The sequence below is a fragment of the Littorina saxatilis genome, linkage group LG17, assembly GCF_037325665.1.
Source record: "Littorina saxatilis isolate snail1 linkage group LG17, US_GU_Lsax_2.0, whole genome shotgun sequence".
In the NCBI taxonomy this organism is placed as follows: Eukaryota; Metazoa; Mollusca; class Gastropoda; order Littorinimorpha; family Littorinidae; genus Littorina; species Littorina saxatilis.
Window position 1 is genome coordinate 13,246,493 of NC_090261.1, and position 19,309 is coordinate 13,265,801.

The 19,309-nt window shown below is 43.9% G+C and overlaps 1 protein-coding gene across 1 annotated transcript in view; it reads left to right on the plus strand.

The window, feature by feature from the left end:
• LOC138953663 (inactive tyrosine-protein kinase 7-like) overlaps positions 1-19,309 on the plus strand; it is a 127,387-nt gene that overhangs the window by 14,732 nt on the left and 93,346 nt on the right. Inside the window, exon 2 of the mRNA XM_070325543.1 lies at positions 6,986-7,294. Coding sequence (XP_070181644.1) covers positions 6,986-7,294 — 309 coding nt within the window. The remainder of the gene's footprint in view (positions 1-6,985; positions 7,295-19,309) is intronic.

Here is a 19,309-nt window from a genome sequence, read left to right on the forward strand (position 1 = left end):
AGATGGCTAATTAAGAGCTTTTGTCCCCGTGAATAGTGTACCATTTGTTTTATTATGTTGTGTTAAGCTACGCAGTCATCCGTCGCCAGCGTTTATGTGCAAGCTGTCGTATCAATCAACTATGCTAGTTGGAGGATTCCGACAATTCTCTTTAAAAATTATGGCTTCGTTTTCTTCTTCTTCTTCTTCGTCGTCGTTCGCTCAGACAGCAACTCCGGAGGCCCTGATGAAGGCTGCTGTACCAGGGGCGGATCAGTTGCTTTGTAAGGGGGGTCGGGGGGCACTTTGAATCGAAAGTGAATGTGATGGGCGCGAAGCGCCCGAATTTGCTAGGGGGGTCCGGGGGCATGCCCCCCCGGAAATTTTTTTTTGCCCAAAGAAGCAAAATGGTGCCATCTGGTGCCATTTGAACTTAGAAATGGTCATAGAATCAGCATAGAAAAATCTTTTTTTTTTCTTCTTTTTTTTTTTCGGGCGGGGGGGGGGGGGGGCACGTGCCCCCTGTGCCCCCCCCCCCTCGTCCGCCCCTGTGTACGCCGGAGGCTCTCCATGGGTCCATAGAGTTTGTCCCGTTTTCTGTGGTTTGGTGTTGTGTTTTACGCTCTGATAACACAGCAGCGTTGATTATATGCGCAGAATAATTATGTCAACGATGCTAAAATATGATCAGATGTTTAATTATGATAACGTTGTAAAAATGAGTTTGGTGTTGCGTTGTACGCTCTGGTGACACAAGAACGTTGATTATATGCGCAGAATATGTCAATGATCATGCTAAAATATACATGGTAATTAGATGTTTAATCGTGATAAAGTTGTTAGAATGAGGCGAAGCGGTGAATAGAACCATGTTTGATTGGCAAATGAAATACTGTACTCTCGCTAAACACGGAAACAGCCGTTTGGATATTGCTAGTTTATTGACGGCCCCTGCCTTAAGTTCGATACTCATTTTATATTATATTACTTCCATTTGTTCTTTTCTTATAGACAAACTGCTGTGGTTATAAAGCTTAACTGACACCGTTTTTATTTCATTTATTTATTTTGTTTTACTCTCTCAGCCTGCTTAATTATTTTTCTGTTTTATTCATTTTATTTTTCTCGTTCTCATTGCCGTTTTAGCACTTTTTTGGTTTGATTTTCTTTATTTGGACGCATTCTCATTACTGATTGTTGGTTCTTTTTTTTTTTTTTTAATTCTTGGTTTTTTTCACACACGCGTTACTGTTTGTATTTTTTTTTAATTTTAAACCGGTTTATGTTTAGTATTCTTGTTTTATTTTTCGCACCTTCATTACTGTTTTAGTACCTGTCTGTTTCCTTGTATGGCACGTTATGATCATGCGTGTAAGATCTGTGATTGTATCGTCCTTCGCTTCTGACTTTGCTCATCCATTTATAACGCCTTTAAGTACTTCAATAATCAAACGATTGTAAATGCAAGAATATATACCTGAAAACTCCTTGACTCACGACAAACTAAATCAGATATCGGCTCGTAAGTGTTGTTATACAGTGGTACCCCCTTTTTAAGACCCTCACATTTAAGACTCCCTTCCATTTCAGACCTTGTTTTCTCAGAATTTCTCTTCATATTCTCCGTTAATTAACCCCCATTTTAAGAATAAGACTCCCTCCCTTTTCACCTCCGTGACAACCTGTGTCTGGCCTGTCTGAAAACACCTCCGCGTGAGGGGTTTTGCTGCCAGCGCGGCGAAGATAGAAAGGGAACATTTTCTCTGCCCGCGCGGCAGCAAGCAGGATGTCTGTGAACTGTTTTATTAGACCTGGTTTTCTCAGATTCGTAGAGGACAAAGACCCGAGGTGAAACTCCCTGAGGTGCATCAGATTTGTGGTAGTCATAAAAGGGGGGTTCCACTCAGTCCAGCAGCTAAAAAAACAAGAAATTCCTCCGAGGTAGGAAAAACACCCCCGTCCTTAGCATTCTCACTGCCACCAACTGAGCAGGCACTGCTAACAAGTGTGGTTATTTCCCTTTGACCATTAATATGTGCCTCTATAAGTCCTTGTAGAATCTTAATCCACCAATAACTCCCTAACCGTGTGTTTGACTGGTCCCAATTTTTGTAAGGACCGTCTCAGGAATGTATAGAACCTGTTCACCAAGTTTGGTGACGATCGGTCCGTTCATTCTTGAGATCTATATATGCGAACACAAACAAACAAACAAACACATCGAGCGAAACCTATACACACCCCTATACGGGGGGTGTAACAACGACAATGTCAACATTCTTTAGCATGACCTTGTGTGTGTTCGTGAAGCGCTTTTTTTCTGTCCACATTAAGAACGCTTGCCATACATGTATCGGGCATTCGCAGATGGCCAGCCCGTCTTTAATAGACGGATTCCGGAAATAACTCTGTCGGGTTTATATGGGTTGTGAAAGAGTTAATTCCCTTGTTTTTCGTGAGACAGGCAATCCACGGACCAATCACTAGCAAGGGGTGTTCCTGAACCATGTGGACAAGGAGCACGTGTGGATTGTTTGTCTCACAAAAAGCAAGGGTATTCACTCTGTGTGTGTGTGTGTGTGTGTGTATGTGTGTGTGTGTGTGTGTGTGTGTGTGTGTGTGTGTGTGTGTGTGTGTGTGTGTGTTGTTGATGACAGCTTGTAGTGTAAATGAGGGAGTTTGTCGCACTTAAAACGAGCTCCTGAACCCATTTCCTTGTCAAACCCAAACACTCAAAGGAGAAATTCCCTAAGGTGCATCATCACTGTTTTGTCCGTTTATTTATTTTTTTGTCTTGCTTATTTTTTATCTTGCTTTTTTGTCCCTTTAAGTGCATCATTACTGTTTTATTCGTTTATTTTGTGTGTGAGTCTTTTTGTCTTGGTTTTTGTTGTTGATGGCAACCTGCAGTGAGTACGAATGCTCCGCTTCTCGTACGGAAGACGGGCCTCCAGAAGCTTTTTTTCCGCCCCAAACTCAAAACTGGGCAAGCATCAATGCTCCTCTGAAAAGGGTCGTCTGTAATTGTGAGCCTTTTTCTTGTTGTTGGTTGAAAGTTTGAAGTGTGTACGGGTTTTTAAAATTAATTAGGTTGCGCTGAAGACGGACTTGCTTCCTTATTTCTTCGTCAAACTCAGACTGGGCAAAGGGTACATTTCCTGAGGTGCATTTAGTACTCTGTGCCAGTGTTGATGTGTCGTTGTGTCTGGATTTGGTTGTCACGTTGATGTCAACTTGCAACTAATGGTACCGCAGAGAGGCATCCGAAAACTTGTTCATCGTCAAACTGGGCAAGCAAAGGGGATATGATATTCCTTTTAAGGTGCATCAGTAGTGCTCTTTTGTTCACAATTTTCATCGTGGTTTTTTTTGTTGTTGGTTGAACTTCTGTATTGGTGCCAAGTTGTAGTGTGGTGGTGTGTAAAAATGAGTCCCGTTATCGAACTGAAGACGGACTTGCTGCCTTCTGTCTTCATCAAATTCAGACTGGGCAAGGCAAAGGGGAAATTCCCCAGGCTGCATCAGAACTGTTTCGGCCTTGGTTTTGTCTTTTTCTTGTTGTTGATTGAACTTTTGTAATATATACGGGTGTAAAAAGGAGAGCTGTTATCGCACTGAAGTGCTGGACTGATCGTGTAACCTCTGCGAACGCCAAGAAGAAGAAGATCGCACTGAAGACGTACTTGCTTCATTCTTTCCACGTCAAACTCAGACTGGGCAAGCAAAGGGGAAATTCCTCCAAGTGCATCCCAACTTTCAACTGTTTCGGCCATGGTTTTTCTTGTTGTTGATTGAACTTTTGTATTGTGGACGAGTGTAAAAGTGAGTGCGGTTATCGCCCTTAAGACGGACTTGCTTTGTTATTCTCTCGTCAAACTCGGACAGGACAGGCAAAGAGGAAATTCCCCCAGGGGGCATCAGAACAGTACTCTTTCGGCCCATGGTTTGTGTCTCTTTCTTGTTTATTGAACTTTTGTAATGTGGACGAGTGTACAAGTGAGTGCGGTTATCGCCCTTTAAGACGGACTTGCTTCGTTATTCCCTCGTCACACTCAGACTGGGCAAGCAAAGAGGAAATTCCCTGAGGTTCATCAGAACTGTTTCGGTCATGGTTCAGTTTTGTCTTTTTCTTGCTGATGGTGGCAACTTTAGTGTTCATTGGTCTAAAATAAAAATGAGTGCGGTTATCGCACTGAAGACGGACTTGCTTCGTTATTCCCTCGTCAAACTCAGACTGGACAAGCAAAGGGGAAATTCCTCCAAGTGCATCCAGACTGTTTCCGCCAGGGTTTTTGTCTTTTTCTTGTTGTTGATGGCAACTTGTAGTATTGCGGGGTGTAAAGCTGTTAGCGTGACGCGGGGTCGGCGCTGTGAGAAGCGTACTGGGAACGACGTGACGATTGACGGGTCTGCGCTTTCACTCTTCTCCGCCCGCTAACCATGTGCACGTACAGCCCGTACGAGTCCTTGTAGACTGTTGTTTCGCTGTGCCTTCCGTCTGGGGAAAGAAATGTATGCTACCGCCACGGTGCTAGCTCAGTGTAGACTTGAAGATCTTTGGTTTGAGTTTGGCTTGGGAGAAGCGCTTTGTGAAACACTGACACACACAAAAAGACATACACATGCAGGCAGACATAGACAGATAGACACATACACACACGCACACACACACACACACACACACACACACACACACACACAAACACAAACATACACACTCGAAGACATGCAGAGACAGACAGACTGTCACACGCGGGACAGACACACGCTGGCAGACACAGACACAAGACACACGCAGGTGCACACGCGCGCGCGCGCGCGCACACACACACACCGGAAACACACACACACTTTCTCTGTCTGTCTGTCTGTCTGTCTGTCTGTCTGTCTCTCTCTCTCTCTCTCTCTCTCTCTCTCGCTCTCGCTCTCGCTCTCCCCACGATGCTACACTCACTGACTTCCCTCCATCAGGCCCCACTCGCTGGCATCAGCAAAACTGGCAGGGGCCTACACGGGTACAAGATCATCATATAACAATAAAGATGAGCGGGGAAACAGAAAACGAAGCAAAAAAGACAACGTTTCTGTGCTCATAATATCTCATGCATGTAAGACTACCAGTTTAAAACATGAAGTGCGTATGTTGATTGGGCCCCCTATGGATTTTCCAAAGCCGCACTCTTTGCGCAAGAAAGAAATAGAAAAAATTAACACACGAAAAACACCCAGCGCAGACAGTCTGGAAATAGGTTTTCAGGTTTCCAGGGAAGGTAATGAAGAGCTGTGATTATGATTAAATAGAAGAGAACAGAAGTTTTTCCTTACAGATGACTTCCATCGGCCCAAAAACTAGCAGTTTTGTGGATACTTACAGTACAAGTTAACAGAAACAGAGACAGCAGATCTATACAAGAAAATCTCAGAGTGGGTTTTCGTTCCTCATTATTTATTTTTATTATTATATCGAAATGAAGATAACTGTCCGTGAGATTGCATGCCAGTCTCCCAAATTAAGGTAATAGGTCCACCTCACCTACCCATCCATTCGAAGCGGAACTTGAGTTTTCCAACGAAAATATCGACAAAACGGCGGAAGACACTCCTGGCAAATCAGCGGGAGGTATAATTTCGTTCTATTACAGCTCATGTTATTTTGTTTGGCCACAGTTTCGATGTCATGCTACGCACTAATTATAAGGTAAGATGTCAACTACACTAGATGTCCTTCAGAAATGCATGCTCCATTCTGCAGGCAAATCGCTGTGTTTAGAAAATGAACTCTGGTTTGATTCGTGAGTAAATTAGGCTGGCTCGACCGTACACGCACGCAAACATTCTCTCTCTCTCTCTCTCTCTCTCTCTCTCTCTCTCTCTCTCTCTCTCTCTCTCTCTCTCTCTCTCTCTCTCTCTCTCTCTCTCGGTCTCTCTCTCTCTCTCGGTCTCTCGGTCTCTCTCTCTCTCTCTCTCTCTCTCTCTCGGTCTCTCTCTCGCTCTCTCTCTCGCTCTCTCTCTCTCTCGCTCTCTCTCTCCCTATATATATATATCTCACTCTTTCTCTCTCTCTGTGTCCCTCTCTCTCTCTCTTTCTCTCACTCTTTCACTCTCTCTCACCCTCTCTCTCTCACTCACTCTCTCTCTTTCTCTCTCTCTCTCTCTCTCTCTCTCTCTCTCTCTCTCTCTCTCTCTCTCTCTCTCTCTCTCTCTCTCTCTCTCTCTCTCTCTCTCTGATTTCTACTCGTCTTTTTACCTGACTGCATGCAGTCATACACGTTTCATTGAGCGTCACTTTCGCTTTGTACTCAGTACAGCTGACAATCTTGTCTTTTCCGTATTCTTTGCAGCCTTGCACTTGCCGTTGCCGTTGTTGCCGTCACTATTCTAATCTAAATTTGTGTTGAGCAGGTGCGGTCCTTCGACACGTTTGCATCCAGGTATTTGAAGCTGCTGATTTGCTGCAATTTTTGTGCGGCCATGTCTCTTCTGTGCAGTTCACTTTATCTTGTGGTCCTCAGAACTGTTTCCATGGATAAGCGGTACCTCGGTGTGACGCTGACCTTTGATGTTCATGTTGCAGTGTTACACTTTGAACAGCGTGACTCTGATGCGTGTTGTTCATATCTATATCGCAGTGTTATACATGTACTTCAACGTATGATACTGATCCATGCTGTTCATATGTCAGTGTTACACTTCATCGTGATTCTGACCCTTGTTTGTGCTATTGCAGTGTTACTGATCGAGGTTGGCGGGTATTTGGGTACGTTCTACTTCAGTGTGATGCTGACCGTTGTCATTCCAATTGCAGCATTATGCTTCAGCGTGATTCTGATATTTGATCCTGATATTTGTATTCATATTGCAGTGTTACAGAGCGAGGTGGGCGGGCAGCTGGATATAAATGAATGATTACGTCATTGTGACGCTGACACTTGCTTCTTTCTGTGTTATACTTCAGCAGAAGAGGAATACTTCAGCATATTTTTGAACCTTGTTGTTGCTATTTCAGTGTTACTGAGCGAGGTGGGCGGGCAGCTGGATACCTTCTACTTCAACGTCATGCCGCACGACCAGGACGTCATTGAGGGCAACGAGACGCGCATCCGATGCGACGTCTCCGACCGACGTCACATGTTCTTCCAGTGGACGATGGACGAAAAGCCAGTGGTCAACACGACGAGACGATTCCAGGAGGATAGTAACCTGAGGATTTTACGTGTGCTGCGTTCTCACGACGCGGGCATGTTTCAGTGTGTCGTCACCAACGCCACGACCAGGTTCTCTCTGCAGTCCAGAGAGGCCAGGCTCAACATCCAATGTGAGTACACCACTTTGCTTTCTTCTCCTTTGGTGTTAAAGTACAGCGCTACGTCTATTTTAACAGCTCCAAAAATCTGACGAGAGAGAGAGAGAGAGAGAGAGAGAGAGAGAGAGAGAGAAAGAGAGAGAGAGAGAGAGACACAGAGGGAGAGAGGGAGAGACAGAGACTCAGAGAGAGAAAGAGAGAGAGAGAAACTCACAGAGAGACTCACAGAGAGACTCACAGGGAGAGACTCAGACAGACAAAGAGAGAAAGAGACTCACACAGACAGAGAGAGAGAGAGAGAGAGAGAGAGAGAGAGAGAGAGAGAGAGAGAAGGAGAGAGACTCACAGAGAGAGAGAATGAGTGTCTTTAAACGGGTACATTTCACGAAACTATGAAGGGGGAGTGTGAAAATCGGGTCAGAATGTACAGGAGGTTTCTTAAAACACAGGTTTGCTTTAACATGATTTTATTAAGATAACACAGGATGGCATGTGATACCGTAAAAGATAAACCCGTGTTTCACTGTAGCACAGGGTGTAGACCCAGACACCTGACATATCTTTCTCAGGTGTGCAATGGGTCTAAAGTTTAGGTTAGGAGCTCGGGTTTCTTCTGCGGTAGGTACGGGGTTTAACTCGAACACTTAACTTTCTTATCTTGTAGTTTTAGTGTCAGAGGGATTAGGACAAACGTCAACCATCGGTCATTTGCGCATTTAAACCTGAAATGACCATTTATCTTGGCAAGGTGTCGCGGTCAAGTGGCTGCATAAATGTCCGGTGTGTTTTGTACAGGGTTAAGATGTTCGACTACGACGCCTTCCAGTTTCCTAATGTTATCATGCTGACAAAAGAGTATGTAGATCAACTCTCAAACATGCGTGTCAGTTTTAGAACGATGGCAGCTTAGAGCTATAGAATAGCCTGTGCATGTTTCATTGTTTGGTATGGTCAACTCTTGGCAGAATGCAAGACGCTTCTGCTGCCTCAAAGTATAGAGTCAGGGGGAAGTAGTACTTTCTAACCTGACGAGCTTGATGTCTCTTGCTTTCTTTGAAAGCATGTTACCTAAGTTACACATTCCCCACGCGACTGGAATTGACCTTGTCCGTAATTCTCTTACAAAATTACCACACACGCAATATGTTAAATATCGTCAGACAAAAACAACAAAAAAAGTTTCATGTATGTATACGCTTGTAGCAAACAGAAAACTCGGTTAAAAATGTCCATTGCGTGTATTCATATATAAGGTGTATCCTCTACTAGTGTGGCCATTGTCAAAATCCTTGGATACGTTTAATGGTTTCTGATCAGTCTCATTCTGCTGCAAGATGCATGATTTGAATTCTTACCTCAGCTCGCACTCCTCAAGAAGCGTCAAGAATTCCGAAAACAAGCTTGAGCGATTCTCAGGGGAGGGATCTCGTGTGAAATTAGAATTCCAAAAATTCCGGATATAGGGTTAGAATTCTCATTGTCGTCTCAACGATTCCGGAAATGCACCTGTTTCTGGCGCACGGCGTATAACAGGTGATACGACATGCAGTTGAGTCTTTCAAAGCACAGAGAAACTTTCTGGTTCTTTTCTGCAATTGAGATATACAGCACATGTATCACCTTTGACGAAATGTCCGAGGAAATTATCTGAGAGCAATATGTATACCTAAAACAAAACAGCCTTGGTCGATAAAAATAAAACAAAAGACGATAATTATGGTCCCTTGGGACCAACACAAAATCTGGTCTTCCAACAAGCCACCAAACATATTATATTGTCCAAGCTTTAGACAAAGTGAAGATGAAGAACGTAAAGAATCATTTATCCAAAATGGATGATTACAGGTACGCCGGGGGCAAATAAAGACGGGTGGAAAAAAATAACATGATAGGGAAAAAATAGGAGCGTGTACGTTTTTGTCTTTTAAGCAGATTATACTGCAGCTCGACCAACTTAGTGTCACCATTACCGTAAATTTATGTTGTTTCATTACACAAGACCGTCTGCATATGGAAGTCGATTACCATGGTGGGGTGGGGGTGGGGGGTGACAGACAGAAAAGCAGAGACACAAGGGGAGACTGGGAGAGAGAAGCAGAGAGAGAAAGAGAGAAAGAGAGAGAGACTATAGAAAGAGAGTTAGAGAGAGAGAGAAAGATTGAGAGAGAAAGAGATCTGCTTCCATAAGCAGCAGACAAGTGCTCTTGCGTTTCGTGTTATATTGTCAGCGTAGATCTTGCGAGTGTGACAACAGTACACACATAAATCGCGCGATAACACTGCGGCAGGACAAAAATGCCAGACCTGTCTCTGATTGGGACAGGAACTGGACGGGTGGAGGAAGGAGCGGGGGGGGGGGGGGGCGGGGGGGGGGGGGGGAACAAAGGGTGTTTGTTTGCTGCATAAAAATACAGAGTGAGATTGGTTAGTGATCGTGGAGGCAAACTGAAAGGTGGCTTTAGTTGTTGTTTCACACCAAAAGGCAGGAGCGGGTAAAAATTGGCAGTGACGTTTTGTTGTTGTTGTTGATTGTTTAGATTGTTTGTGTGTGTGTGTGTGTGTGTGTGTGTGTGTGTGTGTGTGTGTGTGTGTGTGTGTGTGTGTGTGAGAGAGCGAGACAGACAGACAGACAGACACGGTAAGTCGATTTAACGAACAGCAGAGCAGTTAGCAATGAACCATGCATGAAGCTGATGTGTAAGTCTCACTTGTTTCGCCATGTTAGCGATGAGTATTATCGACATCGCCACCAATAATTTAGCAGTGCATGCAAAAGGCAAATGGAGACAAACAGTGCCAAGATGGTGGAGACAAACAGTGCCAAGATGGTGGAGACAAACAGTGCCAAGATGGTGGAGACAAACAGTGCCAAGATGGTGGAGACAAACAGTGCCAAGATGGTGGAGACAAACAGTGCCAAGATGGTGGAGACAAACAGTGCCAAGATGGTGGAGACAAACAGTGCCAAGATGGTGGAGACAAACAGTGCCAAGATGGCGGAGACAAACAGTGCCAAGATGGTGGAGACAAACAGTGCCAAGATGGTGGAGACAAACAGTGCCAAGATGGTGGAGACAAACAGTGCCAAGATGGTGGAGACAAACAGTGCCAAGATGGTGGAGACAAACAGTGCCAAGATGGTGGAGACAAACAGTGCCAAGATGGTGGAGACAAACAGTGCCAAGATGGTGGAGACAAACAGTGCCAAGATGGTGGAGACAAACAGTGCCAAGATGGTGGAGACAAACAGTGCCAAGATGGTGGAGACAAACAGTGCCAAGATGGTGGAGACAAACAGTGCCAAGATGGTGGAGACAAACAGTGCCAAGATGGTGGAGACAAACAGTGCCAAGATGGTGGAGACAAACAGTGCCAAGATGGTGGAGACAAACAGTGCCAAGATGGTGGAGACAAACAGTGCCAAGATGGTGGAGACAAACAGTGCCAAGATGGTGGAGACAAACAGTGCCAAGATGGTGGAGACAAACAGTGCCAAGATGGTGGAGACAAACAGTGCCAAGATGGTGGAGACAAACAGTGCCAAGATGGTGGAGACAAACAGTGCCAAGATGGTGGAGACAAACAGTGCCAAGATGGTGGAGACAAACAGTGCCAAGATGGTGGAGACAAACAGTGCCAAGATGGTGGAGACAAACAGTGCCAAGATGGTGGAGACAAACAGTGCCAAGATGGTGGAGACAAACAGTGCCAAGATGGTGGAGACAAACAGTGCCAAGATGGTGGAGACAAACAGTGCCAAGATGGTGGAGACAAACAGTGCCAAGATGGTGGAGACAAACAGTGCCAAGATGGTGGAGACAAACAGTGCCAAGATGGTGGAGACAAACAGTGCCAAGATGGTGGAGACAAACAGTGCCAAGATGGTGGAGACAAACAGTGCCAAGATGGTGGAGACAAACAGTGCCAAGATGGTGGAGACAAACAGTGCCAAGATGGTGGAGACAAACAGTGCCAAGATGGTGGAGACAAACAGTGCCAAGATGGTGGAGACAAACAGTGCCAAGATGGTGGAGACAAACAGTGCCAAGATGGTGGAGACAAACAGTGCCAAGATGGTGGAGACAAACAGTGCCAAGATGGCGGAGACAAACAGTGCCAAGATGGCGGAGACAAACAGTGCCAAGATGGCGGAGACAAACAGTGCCAAGATGGTGGAGACAAACAGTGCCAAGATGGCGGAGACAAACAGTGCCAAGACGGTGGAGACAAACAGTGCCAAGATGGTGGAGACAAACAGTGCCAAGATGGTGGAGACAAACAGTGCCAAGATGGTGGAGACAAACAGTGCCAAGATGGTGGAGACAAACAGTGCCAAGATGGTGGAGACAAACAGTGCCAAGATGGTGGAGACAAACAGTGCCAAGATGGTGGAGACAAACAGTGCCAAGATGGTGGAGACAAACAGTGCCAAGATGGTGGAGACAAACAGTGCCAAGATGGTGGAGACAAACAGTGCCAAGATGGTGGAGACAAACAGTGCCAAGATGGTGGAGACAAACAGTGCCAAGATGGTGGAGACGCTAGTTTTGGTGGTCACTGAATCATTTGCGAATTCATTATTGAAAAGTTTGCATGTAAACGAACTGGATGCAAGTCAGTTCAAAAACACAATGTGTAACTTTTTCTGTTGTCAGTAAAAGACGTCATGAGTTGCAAGGCTCGCCGGTTAAGTATGGGATTCGCATATTTACGGGATCGTTAAGGCCAACAAAAAAAATTGTCTGTTTCTGGTCACCCGACCGACCCTAAATTTCGGCGCCGACCCTAAACTCAAGATGTAAGATGTCTCAAGTCTTCTTTTCTGTTTCATCATGGAAATATCAGACCAGGTAAACAAAGATAAACATGTCATACTCTTTCAGTCTTTGTCACAGATTTGTAAATGTGTTGAGTGTCTTGTCTCTATGTATAGTGAATCCAGTCTCTTTGCGCGATTTTTAAAGTTAGTTTTATTGGTCTACATTTGGGGTGAAAAAAAAAATCCCAACCTACCTACCCTATTTTTTTTTAGCCATGTTACCAGAAACAGACATTTTTTTTTGGCCTAATGGACGAATTCCGGAAATAACTTTGTCAGGTTTGTATTTGGTGTGAAAGAGTGAATACTCAGTCTTGCTTTCATTGAGACAAACACACCACACGTGCTCCTTGTCCACGTGTTTCAGACACACCCGTCGCTAGTGATTGGCCTATAATGTCACGTGGGGAAATTTGCCTCGCTAAAAGCAAGATTATTCACTCTTTCACATGACGAGCGATATTTCCAACTCTTGCACTTTTCTGACCACAGTAAAAATACCACTATTTCTTTTTGAACTGATTGGCATCCAATTTGCTCACATGCAATCTGTGTGTGTGAATTCGCAAATGATTCAGTAACCATCAAAAACTGGCGTCTCCCGTTCACCACTGAGTTATTTGCTAACATCGTTTATTACGGGTGAAAGAGGTCGACCTCGACCCGTTCAGTGTTACTGAGGTCAGTAGGCAATCTGGTCGCTCACTCCGGCCCGAGGTGTTCATGCGAGGAATAGGGTTGAGTTGGTGTAAGCCAGTGAGCTGCACTAATACAGCACCGGTCAGGAAGACCTTGGCGGCATGTTATGGTGGCATTCTTGTGTCACTTAAAAAGTGATCGTTACAAAAGTCACCGTGTTTTTGTTATCCAAAATGGTTATTCCGAAGTACTTTTGTGGAGCTGAATGTGATCGTTACAAATGTCACTGTGTTTTTGTAATCCTTAATGGTTAGCCATTATTACCCAAAAGCGCAAAGAACGTATAGTGGTGAATTACAAATATGATTATATTTCAGACATTTGGCGCTTATACGTATCTTATGAGAGACAGAAGTATACCACACGCAGAAAGTGTTGATATCGATCTTTCGTGATTGACCCTTGCTATTGTCAATGATAACTGCAAAGATCGCTTTGATCCATGTGTATATTTCACTTCAGGCTCGTTTTCTTTGAGACCAAATAACACCACATGTTTTTACTGCAAATGTCTTGCAATAGCCAATAAAACAAGGATCATCGTAAACTTCGCAGGGGTGTCGTTTGGGTCGGCCCTTCGGCCAATCGCCGATTTTGTTTTTTACTTTGGCCGAAACTTTCATGTCCCTATCGGCCAAATGTCCGAAGAGTATTCGCCTAAATCGGCCAAAGTTTGTCCAGTTTTTTGTATTGGTCAGGCTTTGATTGCTAAAACTGCTGCCGATGTACTTAGTCAACTGACTGGCGTTTATTTCCTTCGCGAATACCAAAAACGAAACATCAATGTTTTGAACGGAAACCATTGCAAAAAAATATAGATGCCAGAGTGGTTTCCCTTGGACAAGGGAAACTACACTCTCTGCGTTTGCGTTCGCCGGTGCGCGATAATTTATCAGTCAGTCAGTGCTTTCGATTTGGATTTGAACATCATGTCGCAACCAAAAAAGAAAAAAACTAAATTGGCCAAGGTTTGCTACCCTTCGCCAAGGTAAGTGATTCCGGACAAAATGACAGGAACACCGCGAATGTGGACAGTGTCAGTGTGAGTGGTAGTAGTGTAGCAGACGACATAGCAGACGATAGTCATCGCGAATCAAAATCTGCTGAGCCAGAGAATGAAAAGCGTCCTCCAAATCGTGGTTTTCAAGCAAAATGGCTCACCCTACACGGTCTTTTATTGTCATGTTTCCCAAGGTTTGTCAAGATGTGCACAAGATTGGAAGAGGTTTACTTTCAAGAAATTAAAGTTTTGAAAAAGTTTCAGGTGTCTGATGTAATTAAATCAGCAACATAATCCAGGGGGTGTTACGGGGGTTCTCCCCCCCCCCCCCCACAATAAAAAAAATTATGTCTGTATTTGTTTTCCTTTTTCTGTCTGTAAAGCCGGGGGAAGAGTTAATTGTTTAGTTGTCACAGTATGCGACACGTCTTCCTTCTAACCATACTATATGATGTCGAGAGCGGATATCAGTGAAGATAAATTGCCATTATTTGATACTAACGTTAAAAGAAATAATGAGTGACTGCTGACACCAGTTTAATTGATCATGTTTAAAATCAAGGATAAGTCACAAATTGTTTATAAAATAGCTAACATTCTTCAGCTTCAGAGGGGCTTTGCCCCCCAGACCCCCAACGGGACCCTGGACCCCAGGTTGTACCCCCCCCCCCCCCTCTGGATTAACTGCTCCGCCCCTGTAATCTGTGTTCCTAAGACAATGATTGTATGTATTGGTGTTCCCCTCTTGAGTCTTGTGCTTCAATAACAATGTTGCGGTGACTTTGTATGAGCCAAAATAATAGCCGAACATTTTCCAAGATGTCCTAAAGCTTTCTGACAGTTTCGGCCAAATGTCCCAACATGAAAATGTCTGGCAACACCCCTGCTTCGTAGAACTTTATCACTTCTAGTTCTACCACGCCGCCATACCGACCATACATTGTAGAGAATCTGGTTCAGGGTTTCGCCTTGTGCCAGTAATCCTCAGTGTGGAGAACCCAAGCCTCCTCGCCGCACACAGCTCAGGGGGGGATGAGGGCTCAGCATATTAGCAATAATTGTCTTCCCTGTGTTAAAAGGATATTGTGTATTGATTGAATGTACATTGAATGGAGATGTTTTGGGCTCGGACCGTTTCTGACAGTGATTAATAGAGGTGCTTCTACTGGACAAAACACTGGTAGAATATTGTGGAATCAGTCAAACGATCACGATGTAACGTTGAGAGCCTATCGGGTTTTAGGCCTTTAAATAATGTTGTCGATTCTTTTGTAAATGGTGCAAAGGCGGGACCTCGTCTTTAGAGAGCCGGCTACCTTTTCCAAGCCCCATCTTACACAGCGTCACATCTATGATTGATTTAGACCCCCAAGTTGCACAATATATATTTGAAAGTATAGTTGTTATAGTTTTGAAGTTGAACAAGTGGTTTATGTTTGCTGGGCTAAATACTTGATGGCTCTGTGAAAAAAAGGTCTTGAGTACGCTATCTGGCGTTATAGGTACATGTTTCTTGCAAATTCATTCTCCTGGCGTCATTTTTGTCGTTGTTGTCGTCGTCGTCGTCGAGAGAGAGAGGAGGAGGGTAGAGAATTGTGTTTAAACCAAGAAGAAACTGTCCTGCAACTTAGCAAGACGCTAACTCTTATTCTCCCCTCTCTGTCCTCTCTGTCGCACTCTGCAAAAAAGTGGACCGTGCCTGGGCGCCAGTGTAAGAGGGAAAAGCTAGATGAATAGTGAATAGCAGCAGGTAAAGCATATGAGGGAGGTGTGTTGTGATCGGACCGTGTCTGACAGTGATTGATAGGGGTGGATGATCTCAGATCAAACCCCTGCGGAGCGCAGCAACCTTTGAAGACACAAGAGAGGATTTGTTCACTTTGCTCTCTCTCTCTCACTACCCCAGCGAAACCGCCTCTCAATGAGGGCTGTCTGGAGTGGAATTGAAAGGGTCTTCTTCTTCTTCTTCTTCTGCGTTCATGGGCTGAAACTCCCACGCATGCACTCGTGTTTTTTTGCACGAGTGAGTTTTTACGTGTATGACCGTTTTTACCCCGCTATTTAGGCAGCCATACGCCGCTTTTAGGGAAAGGATTGAACTCGACAGCATCTTGATCTACTCTTGATTGAAGACTGCAATGAACAGTGTTACTGCTAGGCATTGAAGCTTCCTTTGGTGGACATCATTTTATTTATAATTTATTACACATGCTTCAGGGTTTCTTTTCCCTACTGATTTGCACCGTAGTAATTCCGTCCCCCTAAATTTCGTAAATCCAGCTAAATAACCCCTTCATTTCGTATCCAGCTGTATATTTTTTACGATAGTTAAATTGCAACCCCCCCCCCCCCCTCACACACACACACACGCACAAATTATTTTATTTTTTAAATCAAGTGATCTCCGAAGCTTGCGTTTCTCGTTTTTGTAGCATCGTCCTTTTCGGGGTCACTCTTTGAGGTTTTGACCAATGGGTGTTTCTGAGCCCACCTCTACCCAAGTCTGCTGGTCAATACAAAGAAGCAGTTAGGACACTACTAGAACGACGCAAGCTTACAGGTCTGAATAGTGTTGCCATAGCGGGATGAAATGAAGTGATCGATGTCGACCCCTTCGGCACTCCTGGAGTTGCCTGGGCCCTCAAAAGTCAAATGCATACATGTGCTCCCCCCTTGCAGATGGTCGGACCTGAGCGCTGGCGTCGTGATTGATGGCTATTTTATAGGCCCCTCCACAATGTCACCCATTCCCGCTCTCTCCTTTCTTACCCCAACAATGTCCACCCTCTTCACAACGTCCCCAGCCCCTCCCCACCCCTCATCCCGCCACCCTGCAACTTTTTACCTTCACTCCTGGTAAAATACGCATAAAATTGACGCTGGGAACAATACCCCAGCCCCTTCCTTCCCTCTCCTTCCCAATGTCCCCACCTCCTCCATACCCCGTCCTCTTCAACGGTTGCTCTTTTCCCTGCCTAACACACCTAGTGAAAATCGCATAAAACACGACGAACAAAGACCGCATTAGGTCCGTCACGGTGAGCTTGGTCCTTTCAGAACGCTCGTTCCATGCAACTTAGTTGCCCTTGCCGTACGCTTTGGGCAGAAAACGACGATCAGTGACGCCCCATATAGCACATATTGTGCATTTCAGTGCACGGCTTCACGGCTAATTCTTGTTTCTGATTGCACTAAGTACACTTTAAACAAGGTTTTATTCTGTTGAAAGCAGTCACGGTACAGAAATAATGAAGCTGTTAAGGCGCGAACTCAAGCAACAAGTTCAAATAACATGCAGCTGTGTCGGCGGTGCCGATGATTTTTGGTTTTTTTAGAAACGATTAGCGACGGACCATAACGCACGGTGATGTGCATTTCAGTGCACCACTCCACGACTAATACTGTACTGATCGATTCAAGCAAATTTTGGGTTAAACGAGGTTTGGTTTTGTCGAAGGTAATCACGGTATAGAAATAATCTCAATGAAGCAGTTTAGACTGAAACGAACTCAAACATATTACATGGATGCAGATTAATTTTGTTTTCGTTGCCATACAGGTTTTTTTGGTGTTTTTTTTACAAAAATGACCAGCGACGCATCATTAAGCACAGCGATTTGCATTTCCGTGCACCGCTCTGCGACTGATACTATACTGATCGATTAAAGCAAAGATTGTTTTAAACGAGGTTTTATTTTGTTGAAGGCAATCACATTACGGAAATAATGAAGTTGGTATTATAAAGGCACGAAGCGAAGCAAAAGTAGTTTTTTGTGTATGAACATTCTGAATTAAACGATGTTATAACAAGCATTCAGAGTATTCCCAGGCTAATCAAAGTTTGCACTAGTTTCGTTCTTGCTTTGACATTCTTGATGACACAAAGGTACAAAGTCCTGTGAGTTAATACTCTTAGTTCCCATACGCGCATCGTGTTTTTGGAGTCTATCAGAAGGGCCTTACTCGGTAAGGGACTTCTAGTACTCTCTTGTCACAGGTGGGGTTATGCTATTTCTTTTATATTGCTTATGAAAATATTCAAGAACTGAAGAAGTCTAGTATTTAAGTAATCATCAAAGTGTATACTCTGAAGAAGCCCCTTTTCTGAAGTGAAAAGGAGAAGCCGCATATATATATATATATATATATATATAAACATGACTTTGGATTGACCTTAAAATATATAGCCTATCAAAATCCAATAACCGAAGAATTCTAGTATTAAGTAATCTACAAAATGATTGTATTCTCTGGAGAAGCCCCTTCTCTTAAGTAAACAGGAGAAGCCGCATATTAAAACCTGACTTTGGATTAACCTTTTACACGCTCGGAACAATATTTGTCAGGAGTAGTTTTGCCTAAAGTAATACTACACTTAATGCCCCTCTCTCTCTCTCTCTCTCTCTCTCTCTCTCTCTCTCTCTCTCTCTCTCTCTCTCTCTCTCTCTCTCTCTCTCTCTCTCTATGTGTTGTATAAAGGACAGGTTGGAAGAATAGGCTTTGCCTAAAACCTTTATCCTTTTGTAATAAAGTTCTGAGTCTGAGTCTGAGTCTCTCTCTCTCTCTCTCTCTCTCTCTCTCTCTCTCTCTCTCTCTCTCTCTCTCTCAAATGGCGAGTTGTCTGAGTGGTTTGAGTGTCCAAATGGGGTCCGACAAGGATGTGTGTTAAGCCCTACATTTTTCTCGCTTTTCATTAATCAGTTGGCCTTAGACATAATTACTCAGACGGGCAGGCATGGTATTCAGCTTTTGCCCGGTTTGATGGAACTGTTTATTTTATTGTTTGCCGACGATGTTGTACTTATGTCTACTACCCCTATATTGGTCTACAACACCAGCTGGACTGTCTGAAGGAATGTTGTGAAAAACTTAAATTGATGGTGAATCAAGAAAAAACCAAAGTAATGGTTTTCAGAAAAGGTGGTTATTTGGCAAAAAACGAAAAATGGCATTTCGACGGATATAATTTGGAAGTTGTAAATGAATACTGTTATTTGGGATTTAAATTCACTTCAATGTTAAGTTTAAGACGAGGAACTGACCACCTTGTGGGTAAGAGTAAAAAGGCCGTATTTTATTTGGTGGGCATATATCAAAAATTGAAAGAAATGACAGTTACCACCTTTTTTAAGATCTTTGATGCAAAAGTTCAGCCAATTTTGTTGTATTCCTCAGAAATCTGGGGTTGGTCCCGGTTAGATACCATGGAGAAAGTGCATATCATGGCATGTAAACGCTTTTTAGGTGTACCAACATGTACACCAAACAGAATGGTCTATGGAGAACTTGGCAGATACCCCCTTTTTGTAAACTCCTATGTGCGTTGTCTGAATTATTGGTTTAAATTGCTAATGATGAGAGACGACAGATTGCCAAAACAAGCCTATACAATGTTGTATAACATGGATGAAAGAGGAAAAAGATGTTGGGCCTCGGAAATCCAAAATATATTGTCTGAAACTGGTTTTAACTGTGTATGGCTCAACCAAGGTGTCGGCGATGTGAAATG